We start from the raw sequence: 22,716 nt of genomic DNA, 5'->3' as shown, positions 1-22,716 counted from the left end.
TATCTGGTATGATATTTTCAATAGCAGGTCCTCCTGTTCCTGTACATTGCAGGGTGGTGGTAATAAAGGGCAAACCCGCTTTTTTGCTCCATTTCATGTGTCGTTGACGTGAAGTTAGCATGGGGACCCGGCTGGGCGCTGACACATTGCCCTGATCACCACTGTTTAGCTGATGATGATTTGCCACACTGTGGCCCTGCAGTTGCTGTGAACAATGTTCGACAGTCTCAGCTGGACGATGGTTTGATGTTAGGATATCTGTGCACCACTTTTGATACGTAGCCTACTCACTTCAGCGGCACGTGAACAAACCACAAGGCCTGCTGTTTACCATCTCTTATTACATGTACAACAAAAAATTCAAGGACACAAAGGTGCAAAAACCAACTTAGACAGGGTTCAAACCCACAACCTTTAGGTTAACAGTCCAGAGCTTGAACTACTGTGCCACACCACCTACATCTGTAGCAGCAGCCAAAGACACACATCTTACCAGAGTTTTGTGCAGATACAGCAGTTTACAATAAAATCCTAAATGGCAAAGAGGTCAACAAAGGAAAAAATTTCCAAAAAAAGTCTCATTTCTGACCACTATGTGGAACTGTTACCAAATACAAGACCATGCCTAAAAAGCTTATTTAAACAGAGATGTGTTGCAGAGAAACATCAGAACTATTTTCATAGGGTGTCATTCGGTATTAGTTGAACAATCAAACCTTGTTTAAAATTTAAACCTTGTTTGACAATCATATGAGCCAATTTCGTTTAAAAAAAGAAAGAAAAAGAGATACAACAACAGATGACAATATATTTTACAATGTCTGAATATCAAGACTTCAAAAACTGAAATCATCTTCATTTTGAGATCAGGATAAGAATCCTGTTTTTAGCCAAAGATTCAAAGTTATAAAAAGGGCAACACAAATTTGGTCCTCGGCAACCAAAAATCTGATCACTTTTTAACATTTAAGAAAACTGCTCTGGGAGCTGACATTGAGAAATCACTCATTAATAACACATTAAACGTGTGTTTGTGTGTTTATGAAGAGATGATCACACTCACCTGATACTGTCAGTGTAACTTTATCACTCATTTGTGACCAGCGTGATCCTTCTGTGTCTGATCTTTCACAGGAGTATTTACCTGCGTCAGACTCAGTAACAGACCAGAATGTGTGTTCCTGTAGTTCACTGAAAACACTGGTTGAACCTTCTTTATACCAGATGTAGCGCCAGCTAGTGACTCCTTCACCATATATGTCACATCTGAGAGTGACTTTCTCTCCTCTGAATACGTGTTGAGCAGGTTTAATGATCACTCTGGGTTTTGTTTTTTCTGTACAACGACAACAATTCACAATAAAAAATAATGTGAATAATAAAATAATAAAACGAGCTGTTTTACTGTATATACAGTTTATTGCAAAACACACATGCTATATCGGGCTAGACTGTATTGTTCTCTATAGCTGTTACAGTCACTTAGTTACTGTCTTATGAAACATTTTCACTAATTTCTCAGAGCAGTTCATTATGTGAAGAAAGATATTCGCCGTGTATCGTCACTGCTATTGGCTCACTGGAATTTCTTCGTCTAGTTACAACACAGAATAACTTAAGGTGTATTTATAATCATTTATAATCATAACACTCTTTTTACATCATTTGATTTAATAACCCAATTTGAAGCAAAAACAGAATGTTCTGACTAGCTTTGTGAAATTATACTACATGCCTGAACGAAGCAAACAGCGAAGCTCTGTATGGGACGCAGATTCTCTCTCTGACAGCAGGAGGCGCTGATACAGCATTTCCTTGGTTATCGCAGTAAACAAAGCAGAGCTGGGCTGAAACACTGCTTTAATGTGAATTATACGAGATGAAAAATGATAAGCATTGAAACGCAGTTTGTGCAAGTCCAGAACAGAGATCGGCTGCAATAAAACAATAAACGGCCGGTTGCCGATCGCGTAAGTTCCAGAGGAAGCTCCTTCGGCCGTCATATACACACATGACTGATCACTCGCACCAACAGGAGGACGATTGTGTTACTTTCTACAGTGCACTCAACCTGAAAGATTCCTACACTTTCAGTCATTGAGGATACATGAAAAACAGCGCATACCGCAGGAACGGTATAACGGAAAATATTAGCGGTTTTGAAACCGTGAAATTTTCAAATCGCGGTATACCTTGAAACCGGTAATCGGCCCATGCCTAGTTCTGACACATCCCACTTCCACTGATTACCTTTCGCTACTGTCTTGATAACTTTGGGTATGTAAAATCTTTGAAGTGTATCCCGTCAGTGCGGAATTATGACGAATGTCAATCTAGAGTGACGTAAATGCCGCATGAAATCCGACATGACCGTACACACTGCGGTCACATTGCAAAACATCTGACATGGATCGGATTTAGTACCACATATAGAAGGGGCACAAATCAGAATTGAAAAGATCAGATTCTGTGCTGTTCACACTGTCATGACAAAAACAGATCTGAGTCACATGTGAGCAAAAAAATCAGATTTGGGCCACATTTGCCTGCAGTGTGAACGTACATGTAAGTTTTGGACAGAAATTTTGCCATGATTCAGTATCAATGTAACGACATGAAGATTGGGGATACAAATGCAGTTTATTAGGATAATCCATACACAGGGTAGTCCAAAGGGTAGCAAACGGGTCAGAAAACTGAGACAAAACCAGGAAACAAGGCAAAATCCAAACAAGACACATGGACCAGGAGCCGCAGACTCAGAGAAGCAGTGTGACAACAACCAAGACTAAGCAACGAATGAGTGAAAAACCAGGCTTTAAATACAGTGAGACTAATGAGGTAACAAGACACAGGTGAATGCAATCAATGATCAAGAGTCCAGACAAAGGATTATGGGGAATGTAGTTTTGAGGGAATGACAACAGTGTGAGGTGCACTCTTAAAAATAAAGGTGCTTCACGATGCCATAGAAGAACCTTTTTGTCTAAATGGTTCCATAAAGAACCTTCAACATCAGAAGAACCCTTCTGTTTCACAAAAGGTTCTTCGTGGCGAAAGAAGGTTCTTCAGATTATAAAAAGGTAAGAAAGAGATGGTTCTTTAAAGAACCTTTGACTGAATGCTTCTTTGTGGAACCAAAAATGGTTCTTCTATGGCATCGCTTGAAGAACCTTTTGAAGCACCTTTATTTTTAAGAGTGTGGAGTGCCCTCTGGAAGAGCTCATGGGCAATCCAGCCGGTGACCATAACAATCAAACTGAACAGCATTAATTTTCCATTAAGTAATATTCCAGTATGAACAAGGAACATGAAACAACACTTTGATGGATATTTATTGTAATTATGGTATTATCTGTATTTATAACTCTATTGAAGTAAATAAGCAGAAACTAGTGATCAGCTGCTACTTTCACACTGGTTAATGCCACCGAGCTCAAACTGAACAAACCAAACCACAACTAAGAGCTGACCTCTATCTGATTCTCTTCTCTGACACAGATGGTGTTGAGTTTGGCTCTGATATTTTTCTACCTGTGAACACATTTTAATATTCATACAACAAGACAAGGGATATAAATCAAGGGATTTAACGGTTTTTATGCTTTTTCTTAATCAATCTTAATCGGTTTATCTTAATTAATCTGGCTGCTTAATGATTCAAATAACAATTATTTTAGTACTTTTGAAGAAACTAAATTTAATCTTCCTCAGAAGTCTGTTCGGTTCTTTAAAAAGGTCATAGGTGTCATTTACAGTTGTAAACAGTTGCACATATTATTAGCTCATACACACACACACACAGACACACACACACACACACACACACACATTTCCTCTGACACACAAAAGGGTTAATTATGAAAAAAATTTATATATATGGCAAACAGTTCTTTATCATCAGTGGACAGTCACACGGTAGAGTCATGTCGAATGTAACTTATTGATGGGTAACATTGACAATTTAAAATCATTTCTTTTAGACTCATTTCAAAGAACTTTTTTTATTGATTTAAATTGTATAAATACATTTAAGATAGATAATGTTGACTTGGTGTGACTTGAAACATTGGGTGCGCAAAGTATTTGTCTGAGATTATAATATACCTTAACGGGTAAAATATAATTTTTGTGAAGTGTGTCCCATCAGGTAATGAAAAGTTCTACACACACTTGTGGTCTTCATCCTTATTTGAACACTTGGGCCAAATACAAGAAATACGTCATATAAGTAGTCAAGTGATCAAGTGCAAAGACCACAAATGTAGGTATTTGGACAAGGGGTGAGTGTGAAATGAAGTACTACAGAAAAATAAAAGAGTGTGAAGAGAAGCTCACATCAGAGTTTTTCAGATCTTGTTTTATTCTTGCTTCATGCAGAATGACACTCAACACATAAGACCACTTTTGCTTTCATAAATATGTAACCTTATTACAGTGTCTATTCCATTGCTTTAGACAAAAAAAAGCATTATATTAGCCACTTATCATTGACCTCAGACCATAGTCTAAAAGATTTCCCAAAACTATTAACACTGTTCACTGTTTCACTGTTCACTGTTTCACTTGTGTTTCAACTCTAAACACACATTCAGTTCTTAACACCTTCACAATGTCACCACAACCGGCAGTTCTCACCATGTGAACAATAGTGTGCAACATTTGTACACACCTGTCAGAACCACAGTATGTGTAAAAATAAGCATGTGTGAATTTGTGCGGTGGGTTAAAAAAAAAACCTGCACGTTCAGAAATTTTTTCAAACTTGATAGTATTCTTTTTTTCTGGATATTAACTGTAAGCATGTCTGTAAATTACAGTAATATTATGCTGCAAATAATACCAAAATAGACATTTAGAGATTAAATATTATTCATTAAAGTAAATGGTGGCCTTTATTCTGCCTTTATTGACACTGCAAGACTTTTTTTTTAACAAAGCATCAGCTGCAGAAATAGTTTCTTTATTTAAAGGGGTCCTATTATGCTCTTTTACAAACTCTGGATTTTGTTTTGGGGGTGTACTAGAACAGGCTCTCATACTAGTTTGTTCGAAAAACATTATTTTTCCACATATTTTACATTATTACAACTCTCTCCCCAGCCTGGCATGAACGGCTCGAATAGTTCCTGTATCAAATGAAGGCCTGCCTTCTGAAATACGAAATGTGCTGTGATTGGTTAGCTGGGCCAGTGTGTACTGTGATTGGTTAGCTGGGCCAGTGTGTGCTGTGATTGGTTAGCTGGGCCAGTGTGTGCCGTGATTGGTTAGCTGGGCCAGTGTGTGCCGTGATTGGTTAGCTGGGCCAGTGTGTGTTGTGATTGGTTAGCTGGGCCAGTGTGTGCCGTGATTGGTTAGCTGGGCCAGTGTGTGCAGTGATTGGTTAGCTGGGCCAGTGTGTGCAGTGATTGGTTAGCTGGGCCAGTGTGTGCAGTGATTGGTTAGCTGGGCCAGTGTGTGCCGTGATTGGTTAGCTGGGCCAGTGTGTGCCGTGATTGGTTAGCTGGGCCAGTGTGTGCCGTGATTACCATAGCCGCCTGCGAGCTTCAGTGTAAATATTGCGTCAATTTAAATCAATTTAAGCGCGATTTAAACCCGGATGATTGTAATCACTCTAAGTTCGTCTGCCTTGGGAAAGCTAGCGTGTCTCCGACATAGTGATAACACTCGTTGCCTTCTCTAGTGCAGCTCAACCAGGTCTCGTCCCATTCGTCAGTATTTGTGATATCACAAATCCCGGAAAATATGAGTTGTAGTCCAAACGAGTCGTTCGTTGTAGTTTTTGAATAAAATATTTCCTTTTGAAGTGGGCTTTGAGCTTTGTAACTTTGCAGATCTTTTTTATGCTCAAACAGCAACATTACACATTACATCAAAGTTGAAAAAGTGAAAAAGCATAACAGGACCCCTTTAAAAAGGAAACAAACATACAAAAGCACAAAATACTGTTGCAGAATATTTCGTTACAAAGGTCTGGAGAGGGCAGAGGCGTTTGTTCCATATTACCAATAATACATTATTGGTAAAAAAGAGCAACAATCAAACTGGTTAAACAGGTTAACATCCATGTTTCTTGTTAAAGTTCTATGAAATCAAAATTGACACTTTCTATGTAGACATAAAAATAGACATAAAAACTGGTCAAATGTATGGCAGCACAGGCTGACAAATATTTACTATTAATGGAAATAATGGTTAAAGATTGTTAAAAAAGAAAAAAATTATGTCAATGACTAGAAGAAGTGGCTTCCAAACAAAAACAGTCAAATTAAGGAAAAATTGTCATAGAATCACACTGAAAACTTTGTAGAAGATGATCCAAGAGCAACTTTAATAGAAAAAAAAAACAATAATCCACACAAGGCAAAGGTAAGAAGCACCAGCATAAGAATACCCAGAAAACAGGATTCAGCAAAAACACAGAAGAACAGAGTGACAAATCAATACTTCAGCAACAAAGGTATGAGAACATGGTGTATTATATGGAGAGCTAAATGGGTAAATTACAAACAGCAGAAAGCAATGAAATGTGATAGTTGAGGCAAAGAGTGATGGGAATTGAAGTCCACAAGCAATAAACTATGATCCAGGAGGAGTGCCCTCTGGCGGCTGTCACTCCAGGAGATGGCTGTGACAAAAAATATGCGAATTTTTCTTGAATGTTTTAGAAAAAAAAACACTGTTACTTTACAGATATTTTCTAGATAATTATTGTGAAACGTTGTCTGTAAAATGTAAATCTATTGCAACTAAACATTAGCTAGCAACAGTACACATGAGCTAACTATCACAACATCAACAACTACACAGTTACTGCCTTTAAATAAAGCAACATGCAGCATAACATCAGTGTTTCTTGGTCTTCTGCTGGACTGAAGCACACACTCTACTCTTCAGCACAATGATAACCCACAAAACTCAGACAACAGAGACCATTTCAATCCCAACAGAACATTAAACACTAACACATCTCTCTAGATTTCAGCATCTTGACTTGTGTGGACTTTTGCCTTGTGGGTTATTAAAGACTACTACCTTGTGCGTGTATAACTCATACTTCACAACGTGTTGTGACAATGTGATCAATAACATCCAGTTTCCTCCCTTCAAACACAATGTTCCTGTGTTTTAAGAAAGCAAGGATCTTTCCTCCAATGACTCTGGTTGTCTAGCAGCCCTCGTTCCTTACCTTCTCCAGTATCGGCCATGTGACCTCAGTTTCAGAGGAATCACTGTTGTGAACAGAGTTGAGTTTCCCCGGGAACAGTCGAGATTGAACAAAGAGAACTCTGTGAAGCACTTCGAGATTTGGATCACTTACAGAGAGCACCGGTACACCAGCATTTCAGCTCAAGCCACTGGGCCTAATGAGTTATTTGTTAGGAAAGTGCGCACTGTAAAAGTTTAATGTGAAATTACAGTATATTCCAGGTTAATCATTGCATTACTTCCACAGTAATTTCACAGTGGGACTTCTCTTGTATCTAACTGCATCATACTGTGTTTCTACAGTGTATGTGTACTATGAAGGCACCCAGCATACAATGCAGAATGAATCGATCATGTTGTAGTTTTTTATATATATATTTATATATTCTTGTTGGTTTTATTTGTGCTATTGAACTTGTTTTTGGTTCACTTTTAGCAGTTTGTGTTGTTAGTTTATTGTGTAATGCTGGATCCATACAAACAGTTGTGAATACGAAATACACTATTGATTAATTTTCCTGCTTAAAGCTCAAATAAAACTTCATGTTCATGATAAGAATAGTGCGACTATCTTGAAGTCAGAAAGCTAGCTTATTTCATGTTTCCAGCTTATCATTTCGACAAATGTTTTCAATTGTCACACCTCTGACATAAATAGATCAGAAATTTGAATATGAATGAGTTAAGTCCAAGATTCCAAACAAGTAATAGTCACTAATCACCATTATGGTGACTTCAAAACAATTAACAAATATAACAACTAAATTTCTCACAGTGGCACAGTTAAAGACAACTATAATGTGAATTCACGGTAAAACAAGAGCAGTAAATGACTGTGATGTTAACATCATTCTGCTGTCCATTCACAGTTATTGGTAAGAAAATGACCCAGCATGCACTCTTCACAGTAAATGTCTGACTGCAGTAATTAATTGTAAAATAATACTCTTTAATCCTGTGAATTCCTGGCCATTTTTTTCCAGCGTACATATGAAAGGTGAAAACCGAAAAGGTTTAATAGCTTCTCTTGGAAATGCTATTTCCAATTTTGCGCAGCACATGCATACAGTCGACATGACGATTTGCAAAATGATGACCATATACTTTTACAGTGCTTTCAACCATGTCACATTGACAAACATATTAAAGATTTTGTGCATTCAGCCAAATGTATATATTGTATTGTATTGCCTTTGATAGTTTGTCTCCATGTATGCAAGTAGATCTAAAACAAATCTTGTGGTTTTTATAGTTCGTACAATAGAGTAATAAATAGATTCTGTCACCACTAGCATCTAGATTTTTATTTGATCAAAAGAAAAAAAAATCTATTAATGGTGTTAATATTATCAAGGTAGGTAATTTAGCCTGCATGCTGTCCTTAATTGAGCTGACACTGATCCTGTGTTTATAGAAACAGGTGACATACCCTGGTAAAGTGATATGCTGATGTATGTGTCACCCATATGAGGCCCTCTTCAATATTTTACGCTGACACTGTTAGAAGCTTCCAGAATTGGTTCTCCATCATGTAATTCAATTGTAACACATTTCACAACAGAATTAATAAAAGTGGTTTCTGACTAAGAATTTTCCTTTTTATTTATTTGTTGATTTATTTTTTCATAATGAAGCTAATGCTTCAGCTAAATAATTAACCTCTGAAAATTGCATTTGTGTAACTCTGCTATTTCTCTGTTGTTACGTGCCACCGTTTGCCACCTGCTCTTGTTAGGTGATCTGCTGATGATTACTGGTGTGTATTTGGCTTTGCTGCTAACTGCAGGTAACATGGCCCCATGGCTTGAGTTTCAAGTTTTCTCTAGTCATCATTACGTCCTCATAATATAAAGGAAGAGACACAGAGATGATTTCAAGCATCCATACTTGATGTGTTCATTTATTGTTGTACTAGCTACACAGACTACAATATGAACACTATAGGGCAAAATTACCCTTTACAGAAACCTGTACTCCTCAGCTGTTCTTTCCAGCTCAGTGCTCACAAATAAAGTACTCGAACTCCCACCATACTAACCCTCCTCCCACAATCCTGGACCACACTTAAATGATCCCTGGGTCAGCTTTTAGTTCAGTTTGTTTACTTATTTTAAAAGTTAGCTTACAAATTTGTGGCAGGAAGTGTTTATGAACCAAAGATACATGTACAAGAAAATGTACGTGTTTCTCAAATTCCATTTGTACAAACAGATGAGAAAAATCATATAAATAATAAAGAAATCCAAATCACAATTTAAATCAGACACGGTTTTGATGGTTTAAAAAAAGATGATATTTTAAATTCTACAACATATAGTGAACACATAGTCAACTTGTTTGTGTTAAAATACATTGAAATCAAACATAAAATCTTAGTGCAACTAGTCCAAAAAACTAAAGGAATTGACCAATAAATGTAAAATCAGCTTTATACACCTCAGTTAGCTAAAAATGATGCTTCGTTGAGATTTCAGCTGAACGTGACAGACCTAGTTTGCATTTTCATAGCAATTACAAAAAGTCATTTCTCACTGTCAGTGTCATTACATTTTGAACAGCCAACATCGCACTTACACAGAGACCAAAGGCATCAAACATGTTTCTCCACGATGGAGAATGTGTGGCATATTTTCACTTTTTTTCCAGAAAATGATGCCTGTGCATTGAGCACTGCAACACTGAGTTCAGAGTTGTCCTTTGTTTGTTTCACACATAGTCTCTTCTGTCATAGCCTCCCCCACCGTTCGAGCGAGACGCAGGATACGGCATCCTAGACGGGTTATGTTTTTTCTCCTGTGGAGGGCAGGAGCAACAAAGCAACGATCCCCCCAAAATCAGGAGCACAGCTGCTGCCCAGCCGGTGTAGAGCGCCGCTCCCATCTCCCGTCTCCGGGCGTCAGGCAGCAAAGGGTTGTAAAAGTCCCTGATGATGCTGTTTGCAGACCAGGACACGGGAATCAGCTGCATAAGCCCAGCTACAATGAACAGCACACCTCCTAGGATCATGACTTTAGCTTTGGACGACTCTTCTTCAATGCAGTTAGTGCACTTCGCTCCTCCGATGGACACCAGTACAGCCAAGACGGTCAGAAGGATGGATATGACAGTCAGGGCTCGAGCTGCTTGAAGATCCTGAGAGAGAGCCAGCATGGAGTCATAGACTTTACACTGCATCTGTCCGGTGCTCTGAACCACGCAGGACATCCACAGGCCGTCCCAGATAATCTGAGCCGTCACAATGTTGGAGCCGATGAAGGCTGTGACCCTCCACATGGGGAGAGCACAAGCCACGATGGCCAAAAGCCACCCCAGCACACATGATACGATACCTATGAGCTCCAGGCCTAAAGACATGTCTTCTTAAAGGATCTGTGGCAGCTATGCAATGCCAGAGATGCTGGTAAAATAACTGGACAGCTGTGAGGGAACCTGCAGTATAAGCCTAATTTCAGCCAATGCATCGGAGCAAACAGAGCGCATCTGTGACAAAACAAGTGTCCTTTATACCCCAGATCAGGTAGAGAGGAGGAGTCTTTCAGGATGGAGACATTACACAAAGAAAGGGCTAGTCACACCAGAACAAAACCTGCCCTCCATTACTGGAAAGTTTTGGGAATTAAGAACAAAACATAGCTTCTTTGCACATCAATAGAGGCTGTCAATGCTTGTGCACAATGACATGAATTTATTTTATAAAGGTAGACAAAACACACAATTGTAAGATATTCTTTTGAATGGATGAGTCATTTTTCTGTATAGACACTGTGTCATGAAATTTCAGGATTTTCAAACACTCTCATTTATTATAATAAATGATATTCGCTTAAATTCTGATTCTGGCAAAATATCAGTGCTGGTACTGCTAGATCTCAGTGCTGCGTTTGACCCTGTTGATCATAACATACTTCTAGAGAGAATGGAAAACTGGGTCGGGCTTTCTGGGATGGTAATCAAATGGTCATACTTAGAAGGGAGAGGTTATTATGTGAGTATAGGAGAGCATAAGTCTAAGTGGACGATAATAAAATGCGGAGTCCCACAAGGATCAATTTGTGCACCGCTCTTGTTTAGCCTGTACATGCTCCCACTAAGTCAAATAATGAGAAAGAACCAAATTGCCTATCACAGCTAAGACACCCAGACTTATCTAGCCTTATTGCCAAATGACTACAGCCCCATTGACTCCCTTTGCCAATGCATTTATGAAATAAACTGCTGGATGTGCCAAAACTTTCTTCAGTTAAACAAGGAGAAAACTGAAGTCATTACATTTGGAAACAAAGATGAAGTTCTCAAGGTGAATGCATACCTTGACTCTAGGGGTTTGACAACTAAAAATCAAATCAGGAATCTTGGTATGATTCTGGAGACAGACCTTAGTTTCAGTGGTCATGTCAAAGCTGTAACTAAATCAGCATACTATCATCTCAAAAACATTGCAAGAATGAGAGGTTTTGTTTCCAGTCAAGACTTGGAGAAACTTGTTCATGCCTTTATCACCAGCAGGGTGGACTATTGTAATGATCTCCTCACCGGCCTTCCCAAGAAGACCATTAGACAGCTGCAGCTCATCCAGAACGCTGCTGCCAGAATTCTGACTAGAACCAGAAAATCTGAGCATATCACACCAGTCCTCAGGTCCTTACACTGGCTTCCAGTTATATTTAGTATTGATTTCAAAGTACTTTTACTCGTTTATAAATCACTCAATGACCTAGGACCTAAATACATAGCAGATATGCTCACTGAATATAAACCTAACAGAGCACTCAGATCATTAGGATCGAGTCAGTTAGAAATACCAAGGGTTCACACAAAACAAGGGGAATCCGCTTTTAGTTATTATGCCGCCCGCAGCTGGAATCAGCTTCCAGAAGAGATCAGATGTGCTAAAACGTTAGCCACAATTAAATCCAGACTCAAAACTCATATGTTTAGCTGTGCATTTAGTGAATGAGCACTGTGCTACGTCCGAACTGATTGCACTGTATTTTATGTATAACCTTTTTTCTATTCTTAACTGTTTTAATTCATTTAAAATCAATTTTTTATTTTAAAAGTTTTTAATTTCCTTGGTTTATTGTTGTGATTATTTTTTATGATTATTTTAATTCCTTTTATGTAAAGCACTTTGAATTACCATTGTGTATGAAATGTGCTATATAAATAAACTTGCCTTGCCTTGCCTTGCCAATTTCATAAAATACTTCTTTTAGAGAATGTTATTAATTTACTGTGTCTCAGACATCTGTTGCATTAGGCGATGCACAGCATGTTGCTATGGTAAATTCACAAGGAGAATTCACAGCATGACGTTAATTGCTGGATAATTAAAAACAGTGCAAACAGTTTCATAGATATTCATTCTTGCATTTCAGATCATTTTAGAAACTATCTGATTTTAAATGTGTTTATAGCTACACAGTAACGTGTCACGCGGTTACGCTTTGATTTGAACGAAAACAACGTATCCGTGTGACGCAGCTGACACAGAATAGCATATGCTGTTTACGTTCATTTTGGATATTCTCCAAAATGGCACCAGTATGACACGGAAAAGACGAATTGTTGAATAAAGTCATTATTTTTGTTATCTTTGCGTACAAAATGTATTCTTGTAGCTTCATAAAATTACGGTTGAACCCCTGATGTCACATGGATTATTTTACCGATCTCCTTGCTACGTTTCTGGACCTTGATCGCGGTAATTGCATTGCTGTCTATGGGAGGGTCAGAGAGCTCTCAGAATTCATCAAAAATATCTTAATTTGTGTTTAGAATGACATGAGGGTGAGTAATTAATGACAGAATTTCCATTTTTGGGTAAACTATCCCTTTAATTAAGTTGAAAATGCAAACTTTTGAGCATGTGTTTCAAAGTGCGCATTTTTATAAATGATGCCATTATCTTATCAGTGAATTTGTGAAAACGGCGATGTCATGCACGTGTGTATTACGTGTTCAGTCTGTAGGTTTGTGCGTATGAGTGTAGTGTTTCTTTACAAAGTGACATCACCAACTACTAGCCTGACATGAATAATACAGCATTTTCGGTAACACTTTAGATTGGGTAACACTATTCACCATTAGTTTCTTATGAGCATGCATATTACTTCCCATATTGACTGTTTATTAGTAGTACTTATAGAGCATATACTGTAATAATGCCTTATTCTGCATGACTATATTATACAGTAGATACCTAAACATAACTTTATATTTCCTTATTCACTAGACCTTTTATAGTATATGCCATATTGTCCACTATACACTGTGTATAACGTGAAGAACTCCAAAAGTTCTAGATTCTTTTAATTTTTACACAGACTTTACTATTGTGCACCAGAGATTACGCTGTTTTTGTTGATGGAAGCGATCTACTCCATCTATGTTTTGATCATCATTCTAAATCTGATCCGGATGTAGACTTTAATAAAAGCGTGATTTTCTCAGCTTTTTGTTCAAAATGTTGCTTTTACTTAATGAAAATTACTCACATTCAAATATTGATTAAAAAATGCAGGAAGGTAGGTTTTTTCTTTCATTTTACATTGTTCATATATTCATACAATAAAATATTCTGGGTGCCACTAAATGTTTTTGAAAATGATCACAAATGCTGAAAATAGCTTGCAACTTAAAAAAAAAAGTGTGGAAAGAGTTAATAAATTAAGTTAATTAGGACCCAAAAATCATGGAACATAGAAACAAATTAATTTGTATTTTTTTAATGAACGTGTTTTAAAGTTAATGTGGCACACATCATATAGATGCATGTAACGAAAAGTTTACAAAAACATGCTAAAACACTGAAATTTTAGTTGTTGGTAACACAATACTAAAAAGGACAACCTCGATATCAATATACACATGGCTATGAACATACTTTTGCATGTGCTTATTTTTAGTAATAATATAATACTTGCAATTCTTCTAAACTGCTTGCATGAACTTGGTAACAAAAGAAATGGCAAAACAGCAGAACTCACTGTCCAGAAACACACTGTCTTGTGCTGTATCATCACGTTCTCTGTTCAGGACACATATGAACAGAGTTGCAACACAAAAAGAGTACGTTTGTTCACACATAGTCTCGTTTGTCAAAGCCAGCGGGCGGTATAGACCGTGCAGCGGAGTAAACCATCCTGCTGGGTGGACCGTACCTATTCTTCTCCTGCGGGGGGCAGCTGCAGCAGAGAATCCCGCCTCCAATCAGCAGAAGGGCGCTACATGCCCACCCCAGGTAAAGAGACGCACCTATCTCCCTCTTTTGTGCCTCAATGATTACGGGGTTGTAGAAGGATCTGATGATACTGTGAGCAGACCAGCACACAGGGATCAAGTGCATGACCGCAGAGCAGATGAAGGTGACTCCAGCGGCGATCATGACTCTGGCTTTGGCCCGCTCCTCCTCTAGGCATTTAGTGCACTTGGCTCCTATAATGGAGAGTAGGAGTCCCAGTACTCCCATCACAATGGCAATCACACACAGAGCCCTGGCCGCCTGCAGGTCTGAGCTGAGAGCCAGCATGGAGTCGTAGACTTTGCACTGCATCTGGCCAGTGCTTTGCACTACACAGTTCATCCAGATTCCCTCCCATATGGTCTGCGCCGTCACGATGTTCACCCCGATGAAAGCCGTGACCTTCCACATGGGCAAAGCGCAAGACACGATGCCTACTATCCAACCGAACACAGCTAAGGTGACCCCTAATATCTCCAACCCCAGAGCTGCCATTCTGTTTTATACAAGAATGTGCTATGAAATGAATTCCATTCGCCAAGGAAAGGCTTTCGGCACAATGGCCCATGCTTTATAATGCAACGATGAGGAAGGTGGTTCTGGAAAAAGTCTCAGGGGATTGGCTAAACTTTGAGTGAGCTTAACCTTGGAGTGGAAACGAGTTAGTTTAATGATTTAGCTCTCTTCGTCTGGTATTTCCCACTCAGAGACCAAACAGCGGATAGATAACAAAAGCCCAGAGGAAACTGGTTAAAGGATAACTGCATGACAACAGCAAGTCTAGACTTTTGAGGAAAACTTTCAGTGGTTTAAAATTAAAATGCATGCTTCAGAACAGGTTTACCACAAGAGCAAACTTAAAGGGGTCATATGATGCTGCTAAAAATAACTTTATTTTATGTATTTGGTTTAATGAAATGTGTTTATGCGGTTTAAGGTTCAAAAAACACATTATTTTCCATATACTGTACATTATTGTTTCTCCTCTATGTCCCGCCTTTCTGAAACGTGTCGATTTTTACAAAGCTCATCGGTCTGAAAACCGAGGTGTGCTGTGATTGGCCAGCTATCCAGTGCGTTGTGATTGGCCGAATACCTCAAGCGTGAGATGGAAATGTTGGGTTGAAGTGTTCTGGAACAGTGTTGTAAATACAACTTAACCACTGATTTCTAGTCATGTCCTCTTTTGGAAGACCAAACAAAGTAGTTTCGCTTTCACAACGAAACACACAGCGCCTTCACGACATGGCGGCGGCTGCAACAATACTACAGCGAGAATAAAAGTTACGCCTTCTTTCTTTGTGTGAAGATTTGGGCGGCGTTATGCAAATCTTCCCACATCGTGACGTAGACATGTGGGGGTGTGTTAGAACGAGCCGTTTTAGGTAGGTGTGGCTGACTCTTAACTTTTATAAAGAATATCTCTTTGGATTTGAGACTTTAGTCTTTGCAACTTTACAGACCTTCTTTATGCACCAAGAGCTTTTAACACTCCAAAGAGAAAGGAACAATTGAAATCGTATCATATGACCCCTTTAATTTGTTTGGATTCTATGAGCAGAGATTGATTTGAAAGGGATAATTGAACTGATTCGTCACCTGAGAAGGAGCAGTAAAGTCACTGAGGGCTGAGAGACAACAAAGACAGAATCAGTGATGCCTGACAGCGTGACTTTAGCTGCTATCAGCAGTCCACGATTCCTCAACTCTAAACTAAACAGCATCAGGCTTTATTAACTCTCTCACACACACACACATTATACACACACTTACTCTGTAATCAGTCATGCATAGGTATGTGAAGCCTGGTGACCTTGCGTCAGTCTTTGCAGTGTTGTTGGAGCATGTGGAACAAGTGGAATGAGCATCTTCTACTTCTTTTTACATCAAATGTATGTTTTCTTTCAGATACATTTGTTGTATATCGTCAGTATTTTTAACTTACATGAACAGTAAACAAAATATCGGTATAGCACCTTTAAGGATAATGTTTAATGACTTCAAGACAAAAGTAGGTTAGCATATTAACCTACCAGAGCTTTACATATTTTCCTAATTATTGAACACTTTGAGAAAGAGTTGCAGTAAGTAATTATAGAGGCATCTACTCTGCAATAAAGCAGGTGCTTTTATCTGCACCCGTGCAAGTCTCAGTTACGCTCTCTTGACTAAAGCATTGGGCACAAAGAGGTTTAGAGATTTACTAGAACAACCAGCGCATTGTCTCTATTCACGTCTGGGCTGACATGGAGAGTATCATTAGTATTTGTGGTTGACTTTTAAGAGCAGGATTGATTTCAAATAATGATAACGGGCACTCTTTTGCTAGCATTTTTTTTGTTGCTTTACTCTAGTTTCTGAGTCTCACGGGGGGGGGGGATTTTATTTTTTATTTATTTAATGTTTTAATGTTATTTAATGTCTGTCTAAATAAATTCAGGTATGTTTGTCTATTAATGAAACTGGCTTTATTTTGATAGTCCACTTTAGACATTGCAATAACTAAAGTTAACTATATGTAACTGCATGTCAACTAGCAGTCATTAGAGTATTAGTGACTGTCTGCGTAATATCTGCTAACACTTTATTTTGATGGACATTCTACTGACTCTAAGTAACTCTGCAAGTACTTGTCAGCTTATTCTACTAACCCTAACCTTATTATGGTTACTAATAAGTTATTAGGGTCTACTAATACTCTAATGAGAGTTAGTTGACATGCAGTTGCAAAGTTACTTATAGTTAGTAGAATGTCTAAAATGGACTCAAAATGAACTCTAACCATTCATTTTGCAATTTTAGTGGAAAAAAATCTTATATATGCCATGTTGGTAATCAAATTTAGCATCAGTCATTCATTTGTTATTGACATTTACATGGCTTTTCTCTCAAAGTATTTCATGTGCAAAGAGTCAGACCTCTCAGACATAGTCTCTCCTGTTATATTCATTCACAGACATAGATTTGACCCCTGAGTAGTCCACTCTTGTCGGCACAGCATTGTTCTGCGCTTTCGAGGAGCAGGAACAAGACAAAATGACTCCACCTAGGATCAGCAGGCAGGAGGCGCCCCATCCGAAGTACAGCGAGTTCCCAAACTCCCTCTTCTGCGTCTCCTCTAGAAGCGGGTTGTGGAAATCCAGGATGATGCCATTAGCTGTCCAACAGACGGCCACTAGCAGCTGCAGCCCACACGTTATAAACGTCACCCCGGCTGCCAGCATAATGCGCGGCTTGTTAGCAGCATCTGATGTGCAGTTGGTGCACTTCGCCCCAGCCACAGCCAGAGCCATGCCTACCACACCGAGCAGCGTACTCACGACTGTCAGAGCACGCGCAGCCTGCAGATCGTCGGGAAGCCCCAGCATGGAGTCGTAGACGCGGCAGTGCATCTGTCCTGTGCTCTGCACCACGCAGCTCATCCACAAACCTTCCCACACGATCTGCGTGATGACGATGTTCTGGCCTATGTATGCCGCCACTTTCCACATGGGCAGACAGCAGGCCACCATCCCGCCAAGCCACCCGGCCACGGTCAGGATCATCCCCAGGATCTCCAGGCCGGCTGAAGCCATCGCGCTTCGCTCCTCACCACAGACTGTGGTGCTCAGGATCCAGGATTAGCTCTGATATTAGAGCTGTCCTCAGACTTGAAGACTTGCTTAAATGAAGAAATGGTGAAAGAAAGGGAGAGAGGGAGGGAGAGAGAGATACAGTTTCTACCTTCTTTATACTGCTAAGAGAAGATGGAAGGTGGAGTCTTAGATCGCATCGTGTTTTGTGTGGTACAAGAGAGACTGGGGCTTTTTGTAGCGCTTTGCTTGTAACAGATGAAAATGATCCACTCAAATGCTTCATATCTGAATTGTTTATTTTTATCCACACCACAACGAGGAAGAATAGCAGCATGTATCATACTTGTCCTTATTGAAATAAAAAATGTGTCCTAAGAAGGAAGCTTATTCGATTTTAGTTCAAAACAATGCACTAAAAAGAACAAACATAGCATTTCTTTCTCCCTTACTTGTTCATCCCCAGTAATTATATGGTTCAAATTTCAGATTTCGGCTCCTGCCTGCCTTGGCATCATATAAAAGTGTAAATTTTTGTCCCACGTTAAAATGAAACTCCTCTAGTGTCTCATGTGTCCTTGAGAAAATCTGCTGAATCACTCCTCTTCGAGTAGAGACAATTCACCTCTTTGTTTTCAGGAGTAAGACATATAATCCAGTGGGAGTAATCATAGGTATCCATACTGTACACACTTAAAGTTTCCATTTGTTTGCATAGACATGGAAACATACATTATTAACATAGACTTCATTAAATTAATAAGCTCACTTTGCACAGTTACATAATTTGCTTTAGCCATTTACCTGGAATGACATATAACGGTTTCATTCTGTTCTGTGTGATTCTGGTCATTTCAATGAATTCCATCATTACCCAAGACTAAACCTTAAAATATTAAAATTATTTATTGAATTGGGGTATTGAATACCTTGCTCAAAACACAGGTGAAGTATAAAATTCTGCTGCTTTGCTTCCAAAACCATAATTTTTTTTTTCTTTGAATGATTAATTATCTTAAAGCTACAAAAATCATTAATTGAGGTAATGACATATACGTATAGGCCTATGTGCGGCACTGGATTAGGGTTAAAAATGACAATATTTTCTAACATTTCTAACAGTGCATTTTGAAAATATATATTCAGATCCCTTCATTATTTTACTGGGCAATCATAGTAGACAGGCTTTGGTAAGAGAGGTGAACAAGCACCTGATGGTCATCGTTGTTGGGGTCTAGAGATCAGGTTTGGAGATGTGAGAAACAAAAGAGAAGTCTCTGCCGATCTCAAAATATGAGACAAATGAAATACTCTGAATACTATCTGATTGCACTGTATCATGATGTAAAGACCACAAAACAGCCAGGGCTGGGGAATGTTACTTCTAAAAGTAATGCATTACAATATAGTGTTACTCCCTAAAAAAAAGTAACTAATTACATTACTTTTTATGGAAAGTAATGTGTTACGCTATACTTTTACATAACGTTTTAAATCTAGGCTGGCCTTGCTTGTCTGTTTTTTTATATAAAATGTTCTGTTTTTGGCAAATGTGAAAGCCCTTTCACATTAAAAGTGAAATGAATAAATCTCAAGCTGAAGGAACTGTAAATTCACATCTGTACAGTAGAGGGTGCAGCTCAAACAAACCTTTCAGCTGTGCCGCTATTCTGGATTGCATGAAGAATAGGATGCAGAAGAAGAAAGTTCAACACATTCTTCAGCAATAAAAAAGAAAAACATTTTTATCATTGAATTGGATCATTGAAGATCAGCAGCAAAAACATTGGTTAATAAAATTGGATTAAATACATTAAGGATACTGTGAGGAAAATGTGTACTACTACACATTTTGTGCTATTTAACATATGTAATTATTGCAGGTTTGCATCATATTCTAAGTCTGCATGTCACTGTTTTTATTCATATAGAGGAATACTGAATGTGTTTTTGTGCAGTGAGATGAGTAAGTTCATAGTCTAGAACTACAGTAACACCATGTTCACACAGCGCACACAACGCCCTGCACTTACTCCCCATTTCTCTCAACATGATGACAGGAGAGCTGACGATCAATAAATGGAAAAACAATGTAACTGGCATTACTTATTTGACAAAATAACTTTTGGGAATTAAAAAGTAATGCATTACTTTACTAGTTACTTGAAAGAAAAGTAATCTGATTACGTAACTTGCATTACTTGTAATATGTTACCCCCCAACACTGAAAAGAGAAAACAGCAATGTTTTAATGAGTCATATTTATGATTATTGACCTTTCCCAAGAAGGTTTACATTTAAAGAATGTTAAAGGACACTTTCAACCCAGTGTCTAGATGTTATCCACTAAGGCATAGTGTTGTGATCTTCCTGCAGTGCATCTGTCGGGTTACATAAGAAATATAATCAGGAAAACATCAATAAACAGTTTCATAGCTCCATATGGTGCAAACATTTCTTCAAAAGACAATGCTCCATTCTCATTATTAAGAACATTCGAATTTGATTTCATGAAATCAAATGACTTTCCAGATCTCAGGATCGTGGGCTATGGAAAGTTCTGGACTAGTATGTTTGATTCCCTTTCGTGGAACTTCGAACTGCGTCCTCTAGGGGTCGCTATGGGGAACGCCTCGCCGTGACCCGTGTCTGAAGCCTACATTGAAAAAACACCAACTTGTTTGGCCGGCGACAGCCATGACGTCACTACCGTCGCAACTAGTACAAAATAGGCGCCGGTAGCGCACATCATCACTTTCTTCGTCTTCACTGACCGTTCTGTTTGAAGCGTGCATTCCAAAAGCAAAGTAAGACTATTTCTTTTCCTACTATGGCGAGCACTAGCGGAGCGTTTAGAAAGTCGCAGCACTGAATTACAGCAATTAAAGATCTAATTAATGATTCCACTACACACAGGTCAGGTATTATATAACAGCAGTTCAAAAAGGAACCGCTACTGGAGAAGTGAATCCACAAGCTAAAACTAAAGACTATCGAGAGATTTAATACTGTAGACAGGTTTTGGATAGTCTTAGTTCTCCCAGTGCATCCATTTATATGTGAAAAAAAAAATCACTTTTCTTACCTAGGCTAAAACAGTGTGCACTTTAAGATATCTCTCAATTTTAGAGTAAAATCAAACTGATAAACAGCAAATATATTTTCATTGTTCACCACTGTTTTTGATTTAATTCTGTTGGGATCTGTTTACATGCAAATGGTACAGCATGTATTGTGTGTTTAAGTTCTTGCATTTCACTGATAGAGGGAGCCATTAGATAACTACTGTTTGCTTGTTTATTTGATGGATGTTTTGCTTGTCTTAGAGTTTAAGAATGTAAATAAATATTTTTTTAAATATGGTGTCACTATAATTTCACTCACTCACTCACACACACACACACACACACACACTCACTCACTCACTCACTCACTCACTCACTCACTCACTCACTCACTCACTCACTCACTCACTCACTCACTCACTCACTCACTCACTCACTCACTCACTCACTCACTCACTCACTCACTCACTCACTCACTCACACACACACACACACACACTCGCACGCACGCACACACACACACACACACACTCACTCACTCAATCACTCTCTCACACACACATACACACACACACACTCACTCACTCACACACACACACTCACTCACACACACACACACACACTCACTCACTCACACACACACACACACACACATACACACTCACTCATTCACACACACACACACACATGTTGTGTTTCCTTGTTTTATGGGGACATTACATAGGCGTAATGGTTTTCATACTGTACAAACTGTATTTTCTATCGCCCTACACCTAAATAGAAATTCTACCCCTCATAGAAAACTTTCTGCATTTTTAGATTTTCAAAAAAATCTCATTCTGTATGATTTATAAGCTTGTTTCCTCATGGGGACCTCAAAACTGTCCCCACAAGGTCAACATTTACTAGTATTACTATCCTTGTGGGGACATTTGGTCCCCATAATGTGATAAATACCAGGTACACACACGTGTACAACTTTCAGGACCACGCGGGTATCAAAAGTGCAGGGATATGAAAGTAGTGTGTAATGTAAAATGTGGGAATATACTCTTAAACACCAACAGAATAATTCAACAGGTGAGCATTGACCTTTGGAACCTGAATGTATGCCTGTCACAACCTGTTATAAAAATATATATATATAAATAAATAAATATAAGAGTGACATGAGGTTTTCTCTCTCTCTCTTCAGGTTGTTATGTTTACAATATTACACTGCCTTATACTTATATATACTTGCCTTTAAGTTAAGTGCAGCATTGTTGTGACTTGGTGTGGGAGTGTGAACCTGTTCCACTATAGGTTCTCATGATCAGTACAGATCATTAATCAGGCACTATCAGGCATATGCCTTTAAAGCTTGCAGCCTCAGACTGGGAGGGAAACAGGTGCAATGGATATTTTTGCTCAGTACCTATTAGTATTTCCTTTTCCTTTCTTTAACAGTAGACCACCTACTGTAGCTATATTGGTTTTCATAATATATAATGTTCTGATTTTTTTTACGCATTTAATTTTGAAATTAAAATTTGTTTAGTGTAGGTTAATAATACATATAATTTCAAACACGATAGAGAAGGCTATTAACCTTTTGGTGCCACCAAAAGTGAACTCACTGTTTATC

At 38.5% G+C, this 22,716-nt stretch overlaps 3 protein-coding genes across 3 annotated transcripts; all 3 read right to left on the bottom strand.

Moving 5' to 3' along the window:
* Window positions 1-9,837: 9,837 nt before the first annotated feature.
* LOC107551269 (claudin-3-like) lies at window positions 9,838-10,563 on the bottom strand. Its single transcript, XM_016232806.1, has one exon. The coding sequence runs from the start codon at window positions 10,561-10,563 to the stop codon at window positions 9,916-9,918; it is 648 nt and encodes a 215-aa protein (XP_016088292.1). The 3' UTR covers window positions 9,838-9,915.
* A 3,529-nt stretch (window positions 10,564-14,092) lies between these two features.
* On the bottom strand, window positions 14,093-14,983 carry LOC107551268 (claudin-4-like). Its single transcript, XM_016232805.1, has one exon. It carries the CDS (start codon window positions 14,945-14,947, stop codon window positions 14,291-14,293), a length of 657 nt encoding a protein of 218 aa, XP_016088291.1. The 5' UTR covers window positions 14,948-14,983; the 3' UTR covers window positions 14,093-14,290.
* Window positions 14,984-17,373: 2,390 nt separating this feature from the next.
* LOC107551267 (claudin-4-like) lies at window positions 17,374-18,027 on the bottom strand. The gene has a single exon (XM_016232804.1). It carries the CDS (start codon window positions 18,025-18,027, stop codon window positions 17,374-17,376), a length of 654 nt encoding a protein of 217 aa, XP_016088290.1.
* Between the last annotated feature and the right edge of the window lie 4,689 nt (window positions 18,028-22,716).

This window comes from Sinocyclocheilus grahami, unplaced genomic scaffold (genome assembly GCF_001515645.1).
Source record: "Sinocyclocheilus grahami isolate Dianchi unplaced genomic scaffold, SAMN03320097.WGS_v1.1 scaffold419.1, whole genome shotgun sequence".
In the NCBI taxonomy this organism is placed as follows: domain Eukaryota; kingdom Metazoa; phylum Chordata; class Actinopteri; order Cypriniformes; family Cyprinidae; genus Sinocyclocheilus; species Sinocyclocheilus grahami.
Note: the sequence above shows the minus strand (reverse complement) of the source record. Positions and strands in the feature narration are given on the sequence as shown.

Excerpts from the sequence above, each read along its gene's own strand:
- LOC107551269 (XM_016232806.1), bottom strand. The coding sequence starts at position 10,563 with ATGTCTTTAGGCCTGGAGCTCATAGGTATCGTATCATGTGTGCTGGGG.
- LOC107551268 (XM_016232805.1), bottom strand. The coding sequence starts at position 14,947 with ATGGCAGCTCTGGGGTTGGAGATATTAGGGGTCACCTTAGCTGTGTTC.
- LOC107551267 (XM_016232804.1), bottom strand. The coding sequence starts at position 18,027 with ATGGCTTCAGCCGGCCTGGAGATCCTGGGGATGATCCTGACCGTGGCC.